At 50.8% G+C, this 18,820-nt stretch overlaps 2 protein-coding genes across 2 annotated transcripts; one reads left to right on the top strand and one right to left on the bottom strand.

The window, feature by feature from the left end:
• Positions 1 to 879: 879 nt before the first annotated feature.
• Positions 880 to 4,394, bottom strand: Dand5 (DAN domain BMP antagonist family member 5). The gene is made up of 2 exons (XM_005336221.3): positions 4,131 to 4,394; positions 880 to 1,948 (listed from the first exon to the last, which is right to left on the bottom strand). The coding sequence occupies exons 1-2, from the start codon at positions 4,392 to 4,394 to the stop codon at positions 1,700 to 1,702; spliced, it is 513 nt and encodes a 170-aa protein (XP_005336278.2). The 3' UTR covers positions 880 to 1,699.
• Positions 4,395 to 16,361: 11,967 nt separating this feature from the next.
• Positions 16,362 to 18,442, top strand: Gadd45gip1 (GADD45G interacting protein 1). Its single transcript, XM_005336217.5, has 2 exons — positions 16,362 to 16,825; positions 18,075 to 18,442. The coding sequence occupies exons 1-2, from the start codon at positions 16,476 to 16,478 to the stop codon at positions 18,394 to 18,396; spliced, it is 672 nt and encodes a 223-aa protein (XP_005336274.2). The 5' UTR covers positions 16,362 to 16,475; the 3' UTR covers positions 18,397 to 18,442.
• Positions 18,443 to 18,820: the final 378 nt, after the last annotated feature.

Genomic DNA, 18,820 nt, shown 5'->3' with positions numbered 1-18,820 from the left:
CTGGCCGGCTGGCGGGCTTTAATACAGATGCCAAACTCATAATTGTAACTGAGGGTGACAGGGTCACCTTGAGCCCCAGATGCTCGCGCGGTGACAGATGGCGTTGGCAAACCTGATTAGCGGCCCCTGTGCCAGCGCCTGTGGCACCTGCATCCCCACCCCTCCCCCGCTCCCCCAGCACTCATTACCCACCCATTACTGGGCCTGGGGGGTGGGGTGGGGGCTGGCTGGCACTGCCCGGGAGGGGACAGGGACTCTGGGGGCCCCCTGGCACCAAGGTCCCCAGCTGGCTCTCCTGGCTGGCAGGGGGTGGGCACAGCTGAGGGGTGAAGCCTCTTGCCCGCCAGCAAGGGGGAGCTAGGACTGAGCTGCCCACTTGGACAGGCCCAGGGGTTGGCACCAATCTCTAGAGGGAGGGGGAGGGGCACTCCGCCCCAGGGCCCAGTGAGCCTCCCTGCTGGCCTGCGAGCGGGGTCTTGAGAGCCGCCTGCCTGGCCCTTTCCCACCCCCTGGTGCAGGCCTGTGGGGTCAGAGGTCGCAGGCTCCCACGCCCGCGGGCCCATCTGTTTCCTCGCCGCCTGCTCCCTCACCTGGGGCCTTCCTTCCTGAGGCAGGAAGAGGGCTGAGGGGGACCCGGCCGGCTCCCCCGCCTGCGCTCCGGGGGGCATTTGGAGGCAACACTGACAGTGCCACATGTCCCTGCCTCTATGCCAGACAGGCCCATCTGCCAGGGCCCTGGTTCCAGCCGCCCAAAGCCAGGCTGCCCTCACCCGCAGCAGACCCCGGGCCCCAGCTGGAGAGGGAGCACCCCGATACCCGCACCCCGTCCCGGGGGCCCCAGGTGGAGAAACAAGCACACGCAGCTGGACCTGGCGGACCTTTATGGCCCCGCGGAGCGCCCCGCTGGCCGCGGCTGTGTGGGTGGGCCTCGGGGTGGGCGTCACAAGGGAGCCACGGCCACGGTCAAGGTGAGAGGCAGCTGGGAGTGGGGCTGGCCCGGGACCCAGGTTCCCCGCAGCGGCCTGCCTGCCTGGGCGTTGGCGTCCCCAGGCCAGGACCAGAGCTGCGTCTCCTGGTGGGGTGGGCCACCTGTCCTCCTGCAGCGCAGCGGGGAATGTGCGGGCTCCTTCCCTGAGAGGCAGCTGAGCCCAGTGGTTAAGATCAGATTCGTGCTGGACGCCTTGGTGCCTGGAATCCCAGCGACTGAGGCATGAGGATTGCAAGTTCAAGGCCAGCCTCAGCAACTTGGTGAGACCCTGTCTCCACAACCTGGTTTCAATCCCCAGGACCACAAAAGACAAAAAAAAAAATATGTGAATGCGGGCTTGGCCACTGACTGCACGGTGACGCTGGGTGCGTGCCTTGCAAAGTCAGGGCCTCGGTTTCCTAATCTGTAAAATGGCATGAAGTTGACCCTGCCTCCGTAGGCCTCTGAGGATCACCTCCTGAGGAGGACATGAGTGAGCACTTGTCAAAGGGCCCTGCAAACAGTGGGCAGTCAGTAAGTGCGTGCTGCGGCTATGAGTGGCCCAGCCCCGTGAGTGGGGCTGTGCTAGTGTCCTTGGGAGCAAGGTGACTTTGGAGAGCCGTCTGTGGCCCTGAGTCCCTGGTCTCGTGACCCAGAATCCATCCTCTAGGTCCGTGTCGCCGTCCCATCTCTCCGAGATTCGCGTCTCTGTGCGTCTGTCACAGTGCTGCGTCATAGCTTTGGTCCACACCGACAGCCCTCCACCAGCCTGGTGGACACCTTCACCCGCCGACGGGAGGAGGCTGGGCTGCCCGGCCGACACCACAGGACCACGGGTGTCCAGCGCTGGCGAGTGGGCTCGCAGCTGTTGCAGAGGACAAGCGGGGTGGGGTCTGAGCCCGGGATGTAGAGGGAGGAGCAGCGGCCAAAGCAGAGGTGATTTCGGACACGGACAGCAGTGCAGCCAGGCAGGGAGAGCACCTGAGACCAGAGGCAGGGTGACAGGTTAGGGCAGCAGCGCGTGAGGCTCATCCAATTCCACCCACCCTCAGAGGTATGGGTGATGCAGCAAAGCTGCCTGGGTTCCAGTCCTGGCTCTGCCATCTCCTGGCTGTTTGGCCTAGGGCAACTTACTCAACCTCTCTGGGCCTCTGTTTCCTCAACTGTAAAATCAGTGGAGTTCAACTAGGAAAAGAAGAAACCACTCTAGGTCTTTCAACAGAGGATTCATTCAGGGTATAGAGCAGCTTAACCAATCAGGAGACAATGACAAGAACAACTGGAGACGGTCACCAGCAGGGCTGCTACCACCCCAAGGATGAGGGACAGTGGGAGGAGGTAGTAATAAAAGAGGCCAACTAGGCATGGAGGTGCACGCCTGTGATCCCAGCAGCTCGGAGGCTGAGGCAGGAGGATGGCAAGTTTGAGGTCAGCCTCAGCAACTCAGTAAGACCCTGCCTCAAAATATAAAACAAAAAGGGCGGGGGGTGCAGCTCAGTGATAAATTGCCCTGGGTTAAATTTCCAGTAGCCCCCACCCACCCCCAAAAATATAAAAGGAGGCCAGGAGGATTAAACAGAAAAAATTTAGTGTGTTTCCTGGCACACAGTTGGTGCTCAATAAATGTTAGTTCCTCCTATGACCCCCCTATCATCTCACCACTAAATCGTGGCCATTTTCTGCTTCAACCCTGCACCCCTCCCCCAGCACAAGAGGCTTCTCATCTTCCTTAGAATGAAATGCAAAGTCCTCCCCAAGGCCCAGAAGTCCCTGCACACTCTGCCCTGTCCCCTCCCTGCCCTCCGCCCTCTGGCCTCTGCCTAGATCACCCTTCCGTCCACCCTTCCCCCAGCTGACTCCAACTCATCCTCCCTCCAATGCACCCCACAGGGAACTTCCCTCCCCTGTGACAGTGCTGTCCTGCATGCCCTCAAGTGACTGGTAGGTGTGCATCTTGGGACGCTGTTCTGTTTGTCACCCTCCTCCCAGAGGTTAAGCCACCTGAAGACAGGAACCTCGTGTTGTCTGGCTGTGGCCCAGTGGGTAGATGCCCAACTCCTCCCCGCGTGTCCAGAGGAGGACGCCCAGGCTCCAAGCCCAAGGTCCTGCAGTGCCAAGAAGGCGCAAGCCCTCAGGGCCCCTCTGTGTCCCTCTGGGGCAGCCAGATTCCAAGCCAGAGTCTCTTCTACTCCGTGAAGCTTGCACCACTGGGCAGGGTGGCCTTGAGGCTGGGGTGCCACGGAGGCAGGACTGGGCACAAGGCAGGTGGCTCCAGGGCCAAGCAACCCCTGCCACCTGGATTCAGGGTTTTCTGGGCAAATGACAAGCCAAGGAGTCTGGGATATTGACGGCTGGGCATGGATTTGAGCACTAGGCATCCTTCACTATGCCCGACTCCCTTCTGTAAAGGTGGGAACTGAGGTTCAGAGAAGGCAAGCTACTTACCCTGAATCACACAGAAATCATTGATTTTACCAACCCTAATCCTTGGGTTGGTAGCAGTAGGATTTGAACTCAGCACACTGTATGCATTCCCAAGGCCCTTATGGAGCACCAGCTGGATACAGCCATGAGATTGCTCCCCACGCCCACTCATTCAAGCTGCCTGATAGCCCCTAGGAGGCAGATAATTCTAGGACTCCTTCATTCACTCGAGAATCACTGAGTGTGCTTGGCTCTGAGGGGAGGAGGAACATGATCTGACTCAGGGTCCAGGGCACCTCGGCTACTAAATGGAAAAACAGACTTAGGAGGAGGAGTGGCCCAAAGACAGGAGATCAGGTGAAGGCACCCTCCCTCCCACATGAGAGGCCAGGACCCCATTTGGGGGTTGAGCCCAGGGGTGCTTCACCGCTGAGCCACATTCCCAGTCCTCTTTAACTTTTATTTTGGGACAAGATCTCACTAAGTTGCTTAGGGCTTTGCTAAGTTGCTGAGGCTGGCCTTGAACTTGTGATCCTCCTGCCTCAGCCTCCCCAGTTACCAGGATGACAGGGGTGTGCCACTGTGCCCAGCAATCCTGTACCCAATGGACACGGGAGAACGCTGAGACTCAGAGCCATGTAGGTGGATGATGTGGGGCATGAACTCAGATCTGCCCTGAGCCACAGCCTGGGCTTCCTGCAGGCGCTGAGACCGGCCCACCCCCGCCCCCTACACTCACCTGGATGAAGGGCACAGCCCTACACATTTCCTGGGTCACTTCTTTAGGGTCCAGTGGCAAAGACACGGAGGTGGTCACCTCCTGCCCATCCTGCAGCCCATCTGTCCCCAGCCTCCTGGGTTTCTGCAGGCCCAGGAAGGCCTTCCAGCTGCCAAGGGCAAGGGCCGGCCCCGGCGGGGCTGGGGGTCCAGGCCTCCCTGAGCCTGCAGGCAGCCAGGCCGCACTCAGCAGCCCCAGGAGAGTGGTCAGCCATGCTCGGGACATCTGCTCAGCTGTCCGTCTGTCAGTCCAGGGTGGGGCTCAGGGTCCGGGGCAGTTGACCCTGCTGTCTAGTGAGTGCAGTCTGGACCCTCAGACCTGCTTTTAATCACTTGTCCCCACCTGGGCAGCCTGGGAAGCGCCTCTGTAAACTCACAGCAGGGAGGAAAGTAAACCAGACCCGCGGGGTTCCTCCCAGCCTGCGGTCCGAGGGCTGGGCCTGCGGGTGTGTGGGCTGTGGGATCAAAAGAGGCAAGTCGAGGGGGTCAAGGGGCAAGTCTAGGGACAGGAGCTGAGGGACACCATGCCTGATAGCCTGCAGGGATACTTTTCTTTGCAACCAGGCTTCTTGGGTTTCCACCCAGTATGCCAACTTCCTGGCTGTGCAACCACAGGCAAGTCCCCGAACCACTCTGGGCCTCAACTTTCCTCTTTTGTAATATGGTGTTGATAACAGGCCCTGCCTTGTTCTAAGGACTCAAGGAGACAGTTTAGATAAGGAGCTTAAAACGGAGGTCAGTTTGCAGCAGCATCATGAGCCAGGGTGCTGCAGATCAAACCTAGGATCTGTGCTACTAACCAGACCTGCGACACCTGAGCTGCAGCCCCAGCCCCAGTCAGCGACAATTAACATGATTGGAGCTACTGTTTTCCCTTTAGTTCCTGTTGGAAGCCAGGCATAATTCTTTACCATGAAGATTCGCAGAGACTAAACAGAAACTGGGTCCCTCCTGCCTCACATTTTACATCAGAGTGTCTCAAACAGACAATAAAGGACAAATGAGTTCAGCTTCAGGATAAAGACATTAAAACAAAATGTGCTTTAGAGAGTTCAAGGCGGGGGCGTCTGTCCCAGGGTGGTCAGGGAAGTCCTCCCCAAAGAGGTGACACTTTTGCAAAGGCCCGAGATGCTGCCAGAGGCTTGGGAACAGCTCGGTAGGGGGTGGAGGTTGACCTGCTGGAAACACAGAACGGGAGGGGAGCCACGTCCCGGGCTTTGGGCATCCCGAGGCGCCTGCAGGTCCCGGCCGGGTCTTAGCACCTGGGCGGCGCGCATCTTGCACCAAGGTGCGGAGCTCCAGGCGTCCGGGCCGTGGGAAGCCGCGGAGCTGGCGGTTCCCGAGTCCCCACCCCGGGAGCTGCGACCGCGATGGGGCGCGCTCGCCCTCTGGCGGCGGTTTACGGGACTGCGCGGCTGCTGCGCGGAGGACACCTGCCTCCTGGGTGAACCACCTGCCGGAGGGCGGGCGGCCCCCACTCAGCCCGGCTGGATCCAACCTCCCTCCTCTCCCCGAATCCGTCCTTCCATGTCCTGTAGATCCAGTCAGCTGCGGGTCGGTCCTGGCAGAGGCTGATTTCACATTTGGGACTCCCTGTGCCACCCCAACCCAGGCTGACACCACAGCACGACGGTCCGTATCAGAAACTAGCCAGCATCCTCCCGCTTCTCACTCCCACCTCGGCCCCTCACCTGGATGCGGCTCCCATCACCTCCCACCTGGATGGGCACATTCACCACCTGTGTCCCAGTTCCCGCCATCACCCCTCCCAGTCTATTCCCCTCACAACGGAAAGAGGGCGCCAGTGAGCACCTGAGTGGGGTCTCCACCTTCCTGGGTTCAGAACCTCCCATGGCTCCCATCTCCTCCTGACTCAAGTCAAAGTCCTCCCCCAGGCCCATCAGGCCCTGTATAATGGGGGCTCGTCTTTCCACCATCGACTTCCCACACCCCCCCTTCTCACCCCCTCAGCCACCCCAGCTCGTGCCTGCTTTCCCAATTCCTCAGGTATGATCCCACGATACTATGCAGCTGTAGACAGCAACTTCCACGGCGACAGGTTCTGCATCCAAGGATTCAGCCAACCCCGGAGGGTGCACTCTACTAGATATGTCTGGATTTCATTTCTTGTCATCATCCCCTAAACAAGCTGGGACAACTATTGGCATAGCGCATACATGGCATTAGGCACCATAAGTCACCTGGAGATGACAGAAGCCTCTTCGAGGGTGTGCATCGGTTCTGTGCATTTTATACACAAGACTTGAGTGTCCCCAGGTTTTTGTACTCACAGGAGTCCTGGAACCAAGTCCCCACAGGTACCAAAGAATGACTGCAGAAAACTGAAGAAGCTCTAAGTTTCTGCATGGAAGTACACACACCAAAATTAAGTAAAACTAAGTTCCTAGCAGGGTGTCCATTATGCTGACATTTTAGAGGAGAAAAAAAGGGAATTAAAATGTGTGGCTGCTGTTTACTTAGATTGCTTATTGAAAAGAATAGCAGGGTCTTCCTGCTGAGGAGGGACATGGGACGAGGAAGGTTCACTTTAGACTCTGAAATTTATTTTAGGGGCTGAGGGTGTAGCTCAGCAGTAGAGGACTGCACACGTGCGGCCCTGGGTTCAATTCCCAGAACTGCCTCATCTGTCAGCAAGGTTCCCCAGGACCTTCCCTTTCCCCACCTTCTTTACTCCCTGACGACAGACAGTAATTTTCTCTCCATTCTGGAGGCTGGAGTCTAAGATCTAGTGTTGGCAGGGTTGGTTTCTTCTCAGGACTTCTTTTCTTAGCTAGTAGATGGCCACCTTCTCCCTGTGTGTCTATGTCCAAGTTCCCTCTTCCTAGGTGGACACCAGCTCTGTTGGATTCTGGTCCACTTCCATGATTTCATTCTAATTTAAGTACATCTTTAAAGGCCCTATTTCTGAGATCCGGAGGCTTAGTGCTGTAACATGTCAATGGGAGCACAATTCAACCTCAAATCCACAAGTACTGGTTCACATCACAACACGGGGTGAGGCTGGACCACATGCCACATGAAAGGATGTGACATGCTAGGTCACATAGTAGATGGTTCTGTTTATACAAATGTCCAGAGAGGGCAAATGGAAAGGAAATGTGTTTTCCAGGATTAGGGGGGAGAATGACTGTTTCAGGGGTGCTGAGTTTCCTTTGGGGTGATGAAAAACTGTTGGAAGTTGTAGCCCTGGTGGCTGTGTGGCACTGTGAATGTATTAGAAAGCTGTGGTCGATTTGTGTGTGTGGTGTTGGGGATCAAACCTGCTGCCTCTCGCACACTAGGCAAGTGCTATACCACTGAATGACATCACCAGCTCTTTCCTTCTGTGTTCTGCCCACAATGGCCAGAGCCTGTTTGGAGCCAGGGGTGCTGCTCTACTTCATTTCCTATATCTTCAAAGGTCAAAGGAGGAGAAGTGACTTTGAGTCAAATGTGAATAATGAGAAAGAGCCCACCACTGGGCACGGTGGTGCCTGTCATCCCAGCAGCTCGGGAGGCTGTGGCAGGAGGATCTCGAGTTCAAAGCCAGCCTCAGCTAAAGTGAGATGCTAAGCAACTCAGTGAGACCCTGTCCCTAAATAAAATACAAAATAGGGCTGGGATGTGGCTCAGTGGTCAAATGCCCCTGAGTTCAATCCCTAGTACCCACCTCAAAAAAAAAAAAAAAAAAGAAGAAGAAGAAGATGCCCTTCATGTACACACCTTGAGGAGAAATGTTCTAGGCAGGGTCATAGTAAAGGTAAGGAGTGCAAAGGCCCTGAGGCAGGGCTGGTCAGAGGCCATGTGCTCCTCTACCTCCTAATAAGTCTTCCTGCTTTTACATGTTAACTCACTGTCTTTTCTGCTCAGCAACCAGAGGAGAATCAGAAATCAGACCCATCATTCCTCAGCTCCAAGACCTTCCAGGGCTCCCTGTTGTCCTTTGAATAAAACCCAAGGCCTGCTGGTCACGGTGGCACACATCTGTAATCCCAGCAACTGGGGAGGCTAAGACAGGAGGATCTCAAGTTCAAAACAGCCTCAGCAAAAGCAAAGTGCTAAGCAACTCAGACCTGTCTTTAAATAAAACACAAAAAAAGGGCTGAGATGTGGCTCTTTGGTGAGTTCCTCTGACTTCAACCCCCAGTACTGACCTCCACATACAAAAAAAAACCCAAGTCCCTTACTATGACCCCGAGGCCTGCGTGGCTGCCCCTGCCCATCACTCACTGCTGCATCTCCTCCCTCACTCCCTTCCTTCACTGGCCCTTAGACACACTGGCCATCTGTCCCCCCTAGCAAACCCAGGGGAAAGACTTGGATGTTTTGAACATGCACCTCAGGGAAACTTCCCCCTGGGGACACAGGACACAGGAAGGGACACAGGAAGGCCCACTGTAGCACTGCCCCTGCAATCAGGAAAAATTAAAAACAAATATCCAAACAGCCCAACGGAATAACTGTAGTTTATTTGTGCCATGAACAATACAAAGCAGAGCTTTTAACAAAGTATTTCCACAGGAGGATCTCGGGGGAGAAAACGAATCCCACCCAAGGACCAGGCAAGGACGGTGTTTCCCAAACAGGCCTCAACAACGTGTCGGGCCACGACAGGGCTCTGTGGCCTGCCCTTACGTCTGGATGTGTGTCAGCCTCCGTTAGTAATTAATAAAGACCTGAGGTGATCGGCTTATAAAAGGAAAGGTCTATGTTGGTGGCCGGGGGCGCCAGTCCCTGTCAGTTGGCCTCCCACGGTGGGAGCAGGTGGGCAGCCAGGCTGCTCTCCTCGGGGCTACTAAGAAGGGAAGACAGGAAGAGACTAGGCTCCCACATCCCTGAGGGCACCGCACAGTGACCCAAGGCGACCCCTCTTAATGGGTGCACCTCTCCTTCCCAGTAGTGCCCTGGGCTGGGGACCAAGCTGTCAATAAATGCGCCTTTGAGGGAAATTCCAGATGTAAACGACAGCACTGGGCCACCCTCGAGCTCAAGTCTGTGCTGTTCTTGTGTTTGTGAGGTCCTGGGGGTTAACCCAGAGCCACTCTACCACCGGAGCTACATCCTCAGTCTTTTCAAATTCTGTTTTGAGGCAGGGTCTCCTTAAGATGCTCAGCCTGGTCTCAAACTTGCAATCCTCCTGCCTCAGCCTCCTGAGTTGCCTGGATTCCAGGTGAGTGCCACTGCGCCCAGCTTAGGCAACCTTTGTGACTGGTTTGACCCACAGACTGCGACGGAAGGGATTCTGTGTGATTTCTGACACTCAGTCATAAAAACGCCATGCACTTCAGTCTGATTTGCTTGAGACTCAACCTCCAAGCAGCGAGGAAGTCCCAGCTGGCCCATTCAGAGAGACTACTATGCAGATGTGCCAGCCAATAGCCCAGCTGAGGCCTCAGCCAGCATCAGCCTTGAGACATAAATGAATGAAGATGACTCCTGATATTCTGGCCACCAGGTGTCAAATTGCTATTCTTCCATTCCAGGCCTGTAATCTCAGCCACTTGGGAAGTGGAGGCAGGAGGATCACAAGTTTGAGGCCAGCCTGGGGAATTCAGCAAGACCCTGTCTCAAAATAAAAAAAAATTAAGCCCAGGTGCAGTAGTGCACACCTGGAATCCCAGCAGCTGAGAGGCTGAGACAGGAGGATTTCAAGTTGAAAGCCAGCCTCAGCAATGGCGAGGCACTAAGCGACTCAGTGAGACCCTGTTTCTAAATAAAATACAAAATAGGGCTGGGGATGTGGCTCAGTCATTAAGTGCCCCTGGGTTCAATCTTTGGTGCCCCTCCCCCCCCCAAAAAAAAAAGAAAAGAAAGAAAGAAAGAAAGAAATTAAAAGGGCTGGGGACATAGCTCAGTGGTACAATGCCCTGGCTTCAATCCCCAGCATGGGGTGTGTGTGTGTAAAACAGTTAATTTTATGTGTATTTTCCCACAAATTTTTTTAAAAAGACACAACTTTTGGGCTGAGGCTGTAGCTCAGTGGCAGAGCGTTTGACGAGCATGTGTGAGGCACTGGGTTTGAGCCTCAGCACCACATAAAATAAATAATTAAATAAAGTCATGCTGTCCATCTACAACTACAAAAAAATTTTTTTAAATACAGAACTTTTTTATTTTTAAATATATTTTTTAGTTGTTGATGACCTTTATTTTATTTGCTTATTTATATGTGGTGCTGGGGATTGAACCCAGTGCCTCATCCGTATGAAGCAAGTGCTCCAGCGCTGAATTACAACTCCAGCCCAATAACACACCTTTTAAATTAAAAAAGTTTTCCACACCGGGCATGGTGGCACATGTCTGTAATCCTAGCAGCTCAGGAGGCTGAGGCAGGAGGATTTCGAGTTCAAAGCCAGCCTCAGCAACTTAGCGAGGCACTAAGCAACTCAGTGAGACCCTGTCTTGTCTCTAATAAAATATTTTTTAAAAAGCTGGGGATGTGGCTTGGTGGTTAAGAACCCCTGGGCTCAATCGCTGGTACAAAAAAAATTTTTTTTTCTACAAATCATTCTTTCTATAGTTGTAAATCTAGAACTAGATAAAGAGATAAAACTCACGTGGTTGAAGACCATCATCTCATTGATTTCCTGAATCAGTAAGGTGTTCAGTGACCCTCAAAGTGGGTACCTTGGAGATATGGGGATCTCTATGGACACATGGAAAGCAGGAGGTTAAGTAAGGAAGATAAGTTGCAAACCAGACACATTGGATACCCTTTATGTAAATTGTTAAAAATAAATATACATTGTATACTATTACCAAAGAGCTACATCCAGAGCAGGCAAGGCTGGTCTTGGAAGAATAAACTAATTTCAAAGAAACTTACTGTTGCCAAGGGCAAGGAGGGAAAGAGGTGGCATTGAAGGAGGCTTTAATAGTATCAGTCAAGTTTCATTCAAAAGAATTTCCTTTTTAAAAATATATATGCAAGGGGCTGGGGACGTGGCTCAAGTGGTAGCGCACTCGCCTGGCATGCGTGCGGCCCGGGTTCGATCCTCAGCACCACATACAAAGATGTTATGCCTGCCGAAAACTAAAAAATAAAAGTTAAAAATTCTCTTCTTTCTCTTAAAAAAAAAATAAATAAATAAAAATATATATGCAAGCCTGGGGGTGTAAGGCACTGGGTTCGATTCTCAGCACCACATATAAATAACTAAAATAAAGGTCTATTGACAGCTTAAAAAAAAATACATATGCAGCCGGGCACCTATGGAGCAGGCCTGAAATCCCAGTGGCTCAGGAGGCTGAGGCAGGAGGATCACAAGTTCAAGGCCACCCTCATCAACTTAGCTAGGCTCTAAGCAACTTAGCAAGACCCTGTCTCAAAATAAAAAGTAAAAAGGGCTGGGGATGTGGCTCCGTGGTTAAGCACCCCTGGGTTCAATCCCTGGCACCAAAAGATAGATTCCTGCATACAGAGGGGAGAGTGGCAGATAGCTCAGTGGTAGCCACTTGCCTAGCATGCAGAGGTCCTAGGTTCCATCCCCAGCAGTGCGAAAGGGAGGAAAAAAAGAACCAAGTGTTACTCTGTTAAATCTGGGCAATGATATATTTTATTTTTGTTTTTAGTATTTTCATGTGGTGCTGGGGATCGAACCCAGTGCCTTAAGCATGCTAGGCAAGTGTTCTACCACTGAGCCACAACCCCAGCCTGGGCAATGATATAAATGGCTACTCTCCTGTCCTTGTCAAGTGATTCCTTAACACCCTCAATTAGGACGTTATGAAGCCACTCTCCAGGACACCCTTAGAGCTGCACCGTGCAATCAGGTGACCGTGGAGAGTGCACTTTGGTTTTTCTTTTTCCTTCTGCTGGGGGTGGAGCCCAGGGAATCGCTCATATTAGGTAAGGGCCCAACCAATGAACTGCATCCCCAGCCCTTGTTCTTGTTTTGTTTGGAATCGTGGCAAAAAACAGGCATTTACCATTTTAGTCCGTTTTCCATGTGCAGCTTCGTGGCCGGGAGCACACTGTTGGGCGGCTGTTACCACCTCCATCTTGCTGAACCGAACCTCTCCCTGTTAGACACTGACTTCTCTTTCCTTCTCCTATTTTATTTATTTATTTTTATCTAGCCCAGTGGCTGGGCAAGGGCTCTACCACCCAGCAACATCCATCCCAGCCCCCCTCCCCCACTTTTTTTTTTTTTGGTTGTTGTTGTTATTTTGAGATAAGATCTTGGTATGTTTTTCCAGGCTGGCCTTGAAGTTGAGATCCTCCCACCTCAGCCTTCCTGGTCTCTGGGATTACAAGCATGTGCCACCATTCCTTCTTCTATTTTAAATAAACATTTACGTATTTAACTTGGAGTCAAGGGGTTCAGGGAATTAGGGGATGGGAGACAGTGGGATTGACACTTATTGTCATTTTAATTTTATCTATCTTAATTTTATCAATCTTAATCTTATCTATCTATCTATTAATTTATTTTGTTTTGAGACAAGGTCTCACTAAGTTGTCCAGACTGGCCATCAGGATGTGCCCCTCACTGAGCTACACCCAGCAGCTGTGTTTTTATTTTTTAAATTGTGAGATATGAGTCTACAGAAAAGTGTACAACACACGTATATCAAGTGATGGACAACTTAATGATTATTATTCAGGAATCACTATAACCCAAGTCAGGAAATAACGGTGAATGTCGCCCAGATACAGAAAAGCAAACAGACTGGAATGATCAGCTAAGAGACATGTTACCAAACAAAGCCGTTGTCATAGATGTCTCTCATCCTGCCAGAGGTGCTCCCACCCTGAAGTCAGAACAACCGCTGCCTTGCTTTTCTTCACTGGTTACTCCTGAAGGTGTGCACACCCATAAACACCAGGATTTTTCAACTGTAAATGAAAATTGGGACCATTTATATGATTTTACAAAATGGAAAAAAAATTTTGAAAACCTGTGTCTAGATAAAAATTTAAAATATAAAAAAAAGGGCTGGGCTCAGTGGTTAAGCAACCCTGAGTTCAATCCCTAGTACCAAAAAAAAAAAAAATTAAAAAAGACACTGTGGTGTTGAACTATGACACAAGAAAGGAACACTGACTCCAATTTTAGATCAAATTAAAGCTAGCTTGTATTGTGTACACAAAAGCTGGCCAGCGACTGTCTCACCTGAAACTGGGGCCAGAGAACAGCCTCCAGCTCTCCAGAAAAAAGGTTTTATAGCACAAAAAGTTGCAAAGGGGGGCGTCTTGAGAACTTACAGCTAACAAGATTTTGACAAGCATAATACAAAGGCAGGCAGCAGGTAAATGATCTACATGGCATGCTATTTCAAGGTATGGAGTAAATTCAGATCCCAACATCAGAATTTATGAGGCGCTGCTGAGGTTTCAGAGAGGGTTGTTATCTGGACAGGGGAGTGAGAATTTATGAGGAGCCACTAAGAGTTTAGAGAGAGTTGTTATCTGGCCAAGGAGACCTGGGCATGGGTGAATTCAAGGCACAGGCAGGAATTTCAAACAAGTTTAGAAATCTCAGTAATTACAGTAAAATAGAAATTAACTTTTCATAACTTTGTCACGATGAGATGGCTCCCAATCTTAAAATGGAATTAGGCTGGGTTCCTCAGGGGATGGAGCCCCTGATCTTGCACAAGGTAGGCAAGCACTCTATCACTGAGCTACAATCCCAGACCTTCTCATTTTCAGAGAGGGTCTTGCTAGGTTGCCCAGGCTAGTCTTGAACTTTTGATCCTTTGAGTGTATGTATGTGTGCCACTTCACCCGGCTCTTGAGTACAATTCGGTGGCATTACATACATTCAATTGGTGTGCAATCATCACACCAAACAAAAATTCTGCACTCATTAAGCAATAATTTCCCCAGCCACCTTCTCAGGTCCTGAGGACCTTGATCTACCTTCTGTCCCCATGAACTCAGCTACTCTAGTAACCTCAGAGGGGTGGAATCACACAATGTTTATCCTTTTGTGACTAGCCTGTTTCATTAGCATAATGTTCATCCATGGAACTTGAACATGCTAGACAAGTGCTGTACTGCTAGGCCACACCCTTAGCCCCCCCCCCTTTTTTTAAATTTTGAGACAGGGTCTCACTAAGTTGTCCAGACTGGCCTTGAACTTGTGATCCTCCTGCCTCAGCTTTGGGAGTAGCTGGGGTTTTAAAGGAGTGCCACTGCATCTGACTTCATTCCTTTTTAATGCTGAAAAAAAAAATATTTTTAAAGATAGTATTTGCTTTCGACATCTTAATCAAACATTTTAAACATTTTTCACCATAAACGTTGGATTACACTGGGGATGTAGCTCAGTGGTATAGTACGTGCTTAGCACATATGAGGACCTGGGTTCAATTTCCAGCATCAGAAAACAAAAAATAAACAATTAAATAATTCTAATAAAATAAAAAATAAATCAGGCATGGTGACCTGTCTATAATAGCCCCAGTTACAGGAAATGCCAAGGTAGGGAGAATGCATTGAGTTCAAGAGTTTCAAACCATCCTAAACAACACAGTGAGATTCCTTTGCAAACAAAAATATATTTGCACATGCTAGGTGCCGAATGCACGCCTGTAATACCAGCAGTTTGGGAAGCTGAGGAAGGAGGATCATGAGTTCACAGCCAGCCTCAGTAATGGTAAGGCACTAAGCAACTCATTGAGACCCTGTTTCTAATTAAAATACAAAAAAGGGCTGGGATGTGGCTCAGTGGTTAAGTGCCCTTGGTTTCAATCCCTGGTATCAAAAAAAAATAATAAAAAAATAATTAAAAAAAATTTTAAGAGAGAGAGAGAGAGAGAGAGAGAGAGAGAGAGAGAGAGAGAGAGAGAGAGAATTTTTAATATTTATTTTTTAGTTCTGCGCGGACACAACATCTTTGTTGGTATGTGGTGCTGGGGACAGAACCCGGGCGGCACGCACTCCAGGCGAGCACGCTACCGCCTGAGCCACATCCCCAGCCCCCCCCCCCAAAAAAAATCAAATTTTAAAAAGTAAAATGGAGCAGGAATAAATACTTAATGCCATCAACAGCATTTAAGGAAGTGTTCAACATTTAAATGTTCTACTCTAACATAAAATAGAATCTAAATATTCAATTTAAAGTATAAAGCAGGGCTGGGGATGTGGCTCAAGCGTAGCGCGCTCGCCTGGCATGCATGCAGTCCCGGTTCCATCCCCAGCACCACATACAAACAAAGATGTGTCCGCCGAGAACTAAAAAATAAGTATTAAAATTCTCTCTCTCTCTCTTTAAAAAAAATAAATAAAGTATAAGGCAAAATGTAGTTAGGTCCTTGAATTTTTTAAATTTATTTTTATTTTTTTGTAGGGGGACTGGGGATTGAACTCAGGGACACTCAACGCCAGTCCTATTTTGTATTTTATTGAGAGACAGGGTCTTGCTAAGTGCCTCACCCTTGCTGAGGCTGGCTTTGATCCTCCTGTCTCAAGCCTCCGGAGCCCCTGGGATTACAGGCATGCATTATCATGCCCAGCTTTAATATTGAAATATTCATGTTTCAAGTAAGTATATATATGATTGTGGGATTTTTTTTTAAATACACTTTTTAGTGTAGTTGGACACAATACCTTTATTTTACTTATTTATTTTTATGTGGTGCTGAGGATCGAATCCAGGGCCTCGCCCATGCTAGGCGAGCCACAACCCCAGCCCATAAATGATTGTTTAAAATAAAAGTTAGGGGCTGGGGTTGTAGCTCAGTGGTAAAGCTCTTGCCTTGCGTGTGTGAGGCACGGGTTTGATCCTCAGCACCACATAAAAATAAATAAAGATACTGTATGTTCATCTACAACTAAATAAATATTTTTTTTAAAAAAATTAAAAATAAAATAAAAATTAGGTATTGTGCGCAAGTGAGAATACGTAACAATGAATCCCACCATTATGTACAACTGTAATGTACCAATTTTTTAAAATACTGGTAAAATTTAAGTAAAAATTAGGGCTGGAGGGTGTAGCTCGGTGATAAGAGCGCTTGCCTAGCTTGTACAAGATCCTGCATACCTTCCCAGAAAAAAAAAATTGAAAATAGATTTTAAAATAAAAAATTAAATGCTATTTTAAATATGTAAGACCACACACACACACACACACACACACACACACACACACACACACACACACACACACACACACACACACACACACACACACACACACACACACACACACACACACACACACACACACACACACACACACACACACACACACACACACACGGGACGCCCTCTGGCCCTGCCCGGGCTCCAACACACCTCGCGCTCAGGCAGTGCCGTGGTCAGCCCGGCTGTTCGCGAGGACCCCACACAAGCAAGATGGCGGCGCCCTGGCGGCAGACGCGCACCCTGTTTGGGTTATCGGTCACCCTGGGCCCGGGCTCCCGTAGCTACCGGGCGCCGCCGCCCCCACGCCGCTCTTCAGGTCCCTGGTGGCCAGACCCAGAGGACCCGCTGACCCCGCGCTGGCAGCTGGGGCCGCGCTACGCAGCCAAACAATTCGCACGACACGGCGCTGCCTCTGGAGTAGCCCCCGGTTCACTGTGGCCGTCTCCAGAACAGCTGCGCGAGCTGGAGGCCGAGGAGCAAGAATGGTACCCAAGCCTGGCAACCATGCAGGAGTCGCTGCGGGTGAAGCAATTGGCTGAGGAGCAGAAGCGTCAGGCCAGGTGCGTGTGTGCAGGAAGGCTCGGGGCTGCCCTCAGTGGCCCGCCGTTCGGTGGGTAAACTGGGCACGCTCGGTAGGGGGCGAGGACTTAAGCGCATGCTCACGTAACTGCAAAACTCATCTGCAGATGTTTACTGAGCCTTACTATGTCAATGACCTGTCCTAGGCGCTAAGGACATAGCAGGGAACAAAACAGACAAGATAGTTTTAGATGGCAACAAAAGATCGTTAGGAAGATAAACAGGGTGGGTTGCATTCTGGAGGACGACTTCGGTTTTGGAAACCTGGGGTGCATCTGAGAAGGTGATGTTTAAGCAGAGCCCTGGGTGATCAGGCAGTATGGAGCGATTTCAGGTAGAGAAGCAACTGGTGCAAAGGTCCTGAAATGGAATCGTGTTTTAAGGAATAGCCAGGAGCCCACTGTGGCTAGAAAAGAATGGGAAGTGAGGTTGTGACCTCAACTCCGGACCTGGAACCCAGAAGGATTTGGAAGCGGATCTGAAGGATTAGATTTTAGGGAAGAATGGAAGTGCGATTGGGTGCATCTGGTTGATGCTACTTCCTGGGGGAGGGGCCTGGTCAAGTGTGTTCCTGGTGTTTAATCTTCTTGTCCTTCCAACAGCCTTAGAGGAGAACATCACTCATTTTAGAGATGAGGAAACAGGCTTGGGAAAGTTAAATGTCCAATCACATTGGCAGTCAATGGTGCAGCTAGGTCTCCAGTATCTCTGCTCCTCCCCCTAGATAACCCTGGCTGCGGAGTTAATTCTTCAGTTTCACTTTTCTAATTCTTGAAATGGGGCTATCATGGGTATCTACAAATTCACAGGACTGGATGGAAACGTCCAATGTTTCTTGCCTACATTCCTGTGCCTAGAATTGGACCTGGCATACAGTAGGTACTCAATGAAGTCTGGAATGGAGGAGTGAAGTTATCTACGGGAATGGCACTTGGATGGCTCAGTAGACAGCTCAATGAAATGTTGGGCTGACTTGGCATCAACCCCTGGGGATTTTTGGAGCTTGGCCCACCCTTGTGCTCAAGTTCACACACAAGTTACACAGACCTTCATGTCTGTTTCTTCACTTGTCAAGTACTTTTCCCGACAGTTAATGGCAACGAATAGTCTTCTCATGATTTTCATCACAGTGGAGTTGGGAGAGGCAGGTGGTGGGCAGAGGCCTGGTGTGTGTGGGGGTCTGCTCTGGCAGTGTCCCTGCCCTCATTGCCCTCCCTCCTTCCCCTGCAGGGAGCAGCACATTGCAGAATGCATGGCCAAGATGCCACAGATGATTGAGAACTGGCGACAGCAGCAGCGGGAACGCTGGGAGAAGGTGCAGGCAGACAAGGAGAGGAGGGCCCGACTGCAGGCTGAGGCCCAAGAGCGCCTGGGCTACCACGTGGACCCAAGAAGCACCCGCTTCCAGGAGCTGCTACAGGACCTAGAGAAGCAGCAGCGCAAGCGCCTCAAGGAAGAAAAACAAAGACAGAAGAAGGAGGCGAGAGCTGCTGCATTGGCTTCTGCTGCAGCAGCACAGGACACAGTAACCGCTGGGGCCCCCAGCTCCTGAGCTGTCTTCCCAATAAAGCCTGCTGCCTGACAGATCCACCTCAAAAGGCTGTGTCCTGGCTCAAATTGCCTCCCAGGGTCCCCTGGTTTCTTCCCTGAAACCTGGGACTAGGGATTCCCACAACTGGCTCTGTTCATACTGGGATGATAGACCACTAACGGGGGGCTTCAGAGGAAAAGAAAGGGAGATGTGATGGGCAAATAATGGAGGAGCAGATGGCAGCAGAGAAGAAGGCTTCTGTTTACCAACATTAATCTCCAGTAATTAGCCAATTACCAGGGGGGAAGTGCAGCCAAAACAGAGTGCCATGATGATGGTGGGGGGCAGGGAGAAGCAGCCCTTCCAAGGCTGAGCTGGGGCCAGGGCCCAAGGCCTGGGAATGAGACAGCTTCAAGGGGGAGGAGACACTGGGGCCCCATCTGCA

Source organism: Ictidomys tridecemlineatus, chromosome 2 (genome assembly GCF_052094955.1).
Source record: "Ictidomys tridecemlineatus isolate mIctTri1 chromosome 2, mIctTri1.hap1, whole genome shotgun sequence".
Classification (NCBI taxonomy): domain Eukaryota; kingdom Metazoa; phylum Chordata; class Mammalia; order Rodentia; family Sciuridae; genus Ictidomys; species Ictidomys tridecemlineatus.
This window is presented reverse-complemented; position numbering and strand designations above follow the sequence as displayed.

What these genes read in the sequence shown, in the direction of transcription:
- Dand5 (XM_005336221.3), bottom strand. Translation starts at nt 4,394, where the DNA reads ATGTCCCGAGCATGGCTGACCACTCTCCTGGGGCTGCTGAGTGCGGCC. An exon ending in GGGCTGTGCCCTTCATCCAG is followed by an intron (nt 1,949 to 4,130) that starts GTGAGTGTAGGG and finishes CTCTGGTCTCAG; the next exon opens with GTGCTCTCCCTGCCTGGCTG.
- Gadd45gip1 (XM_005336217.5), top strand. Translation starts at nt 16,476, where the DNA reads ATGGCGGCGCCCTGGCGGCAGACGCGCACCCTGTTTGGGTTATCGGTC. An exon ending in GAGCAGAAGCGTCAGGCCAG is followed by an intron (nt 16,826 to 18,074) that starts GTGCGTGTGTGC and finishes CTTCCCCTGCAG; the next exon opens with GGAGCAGCACATTGCAGAAT.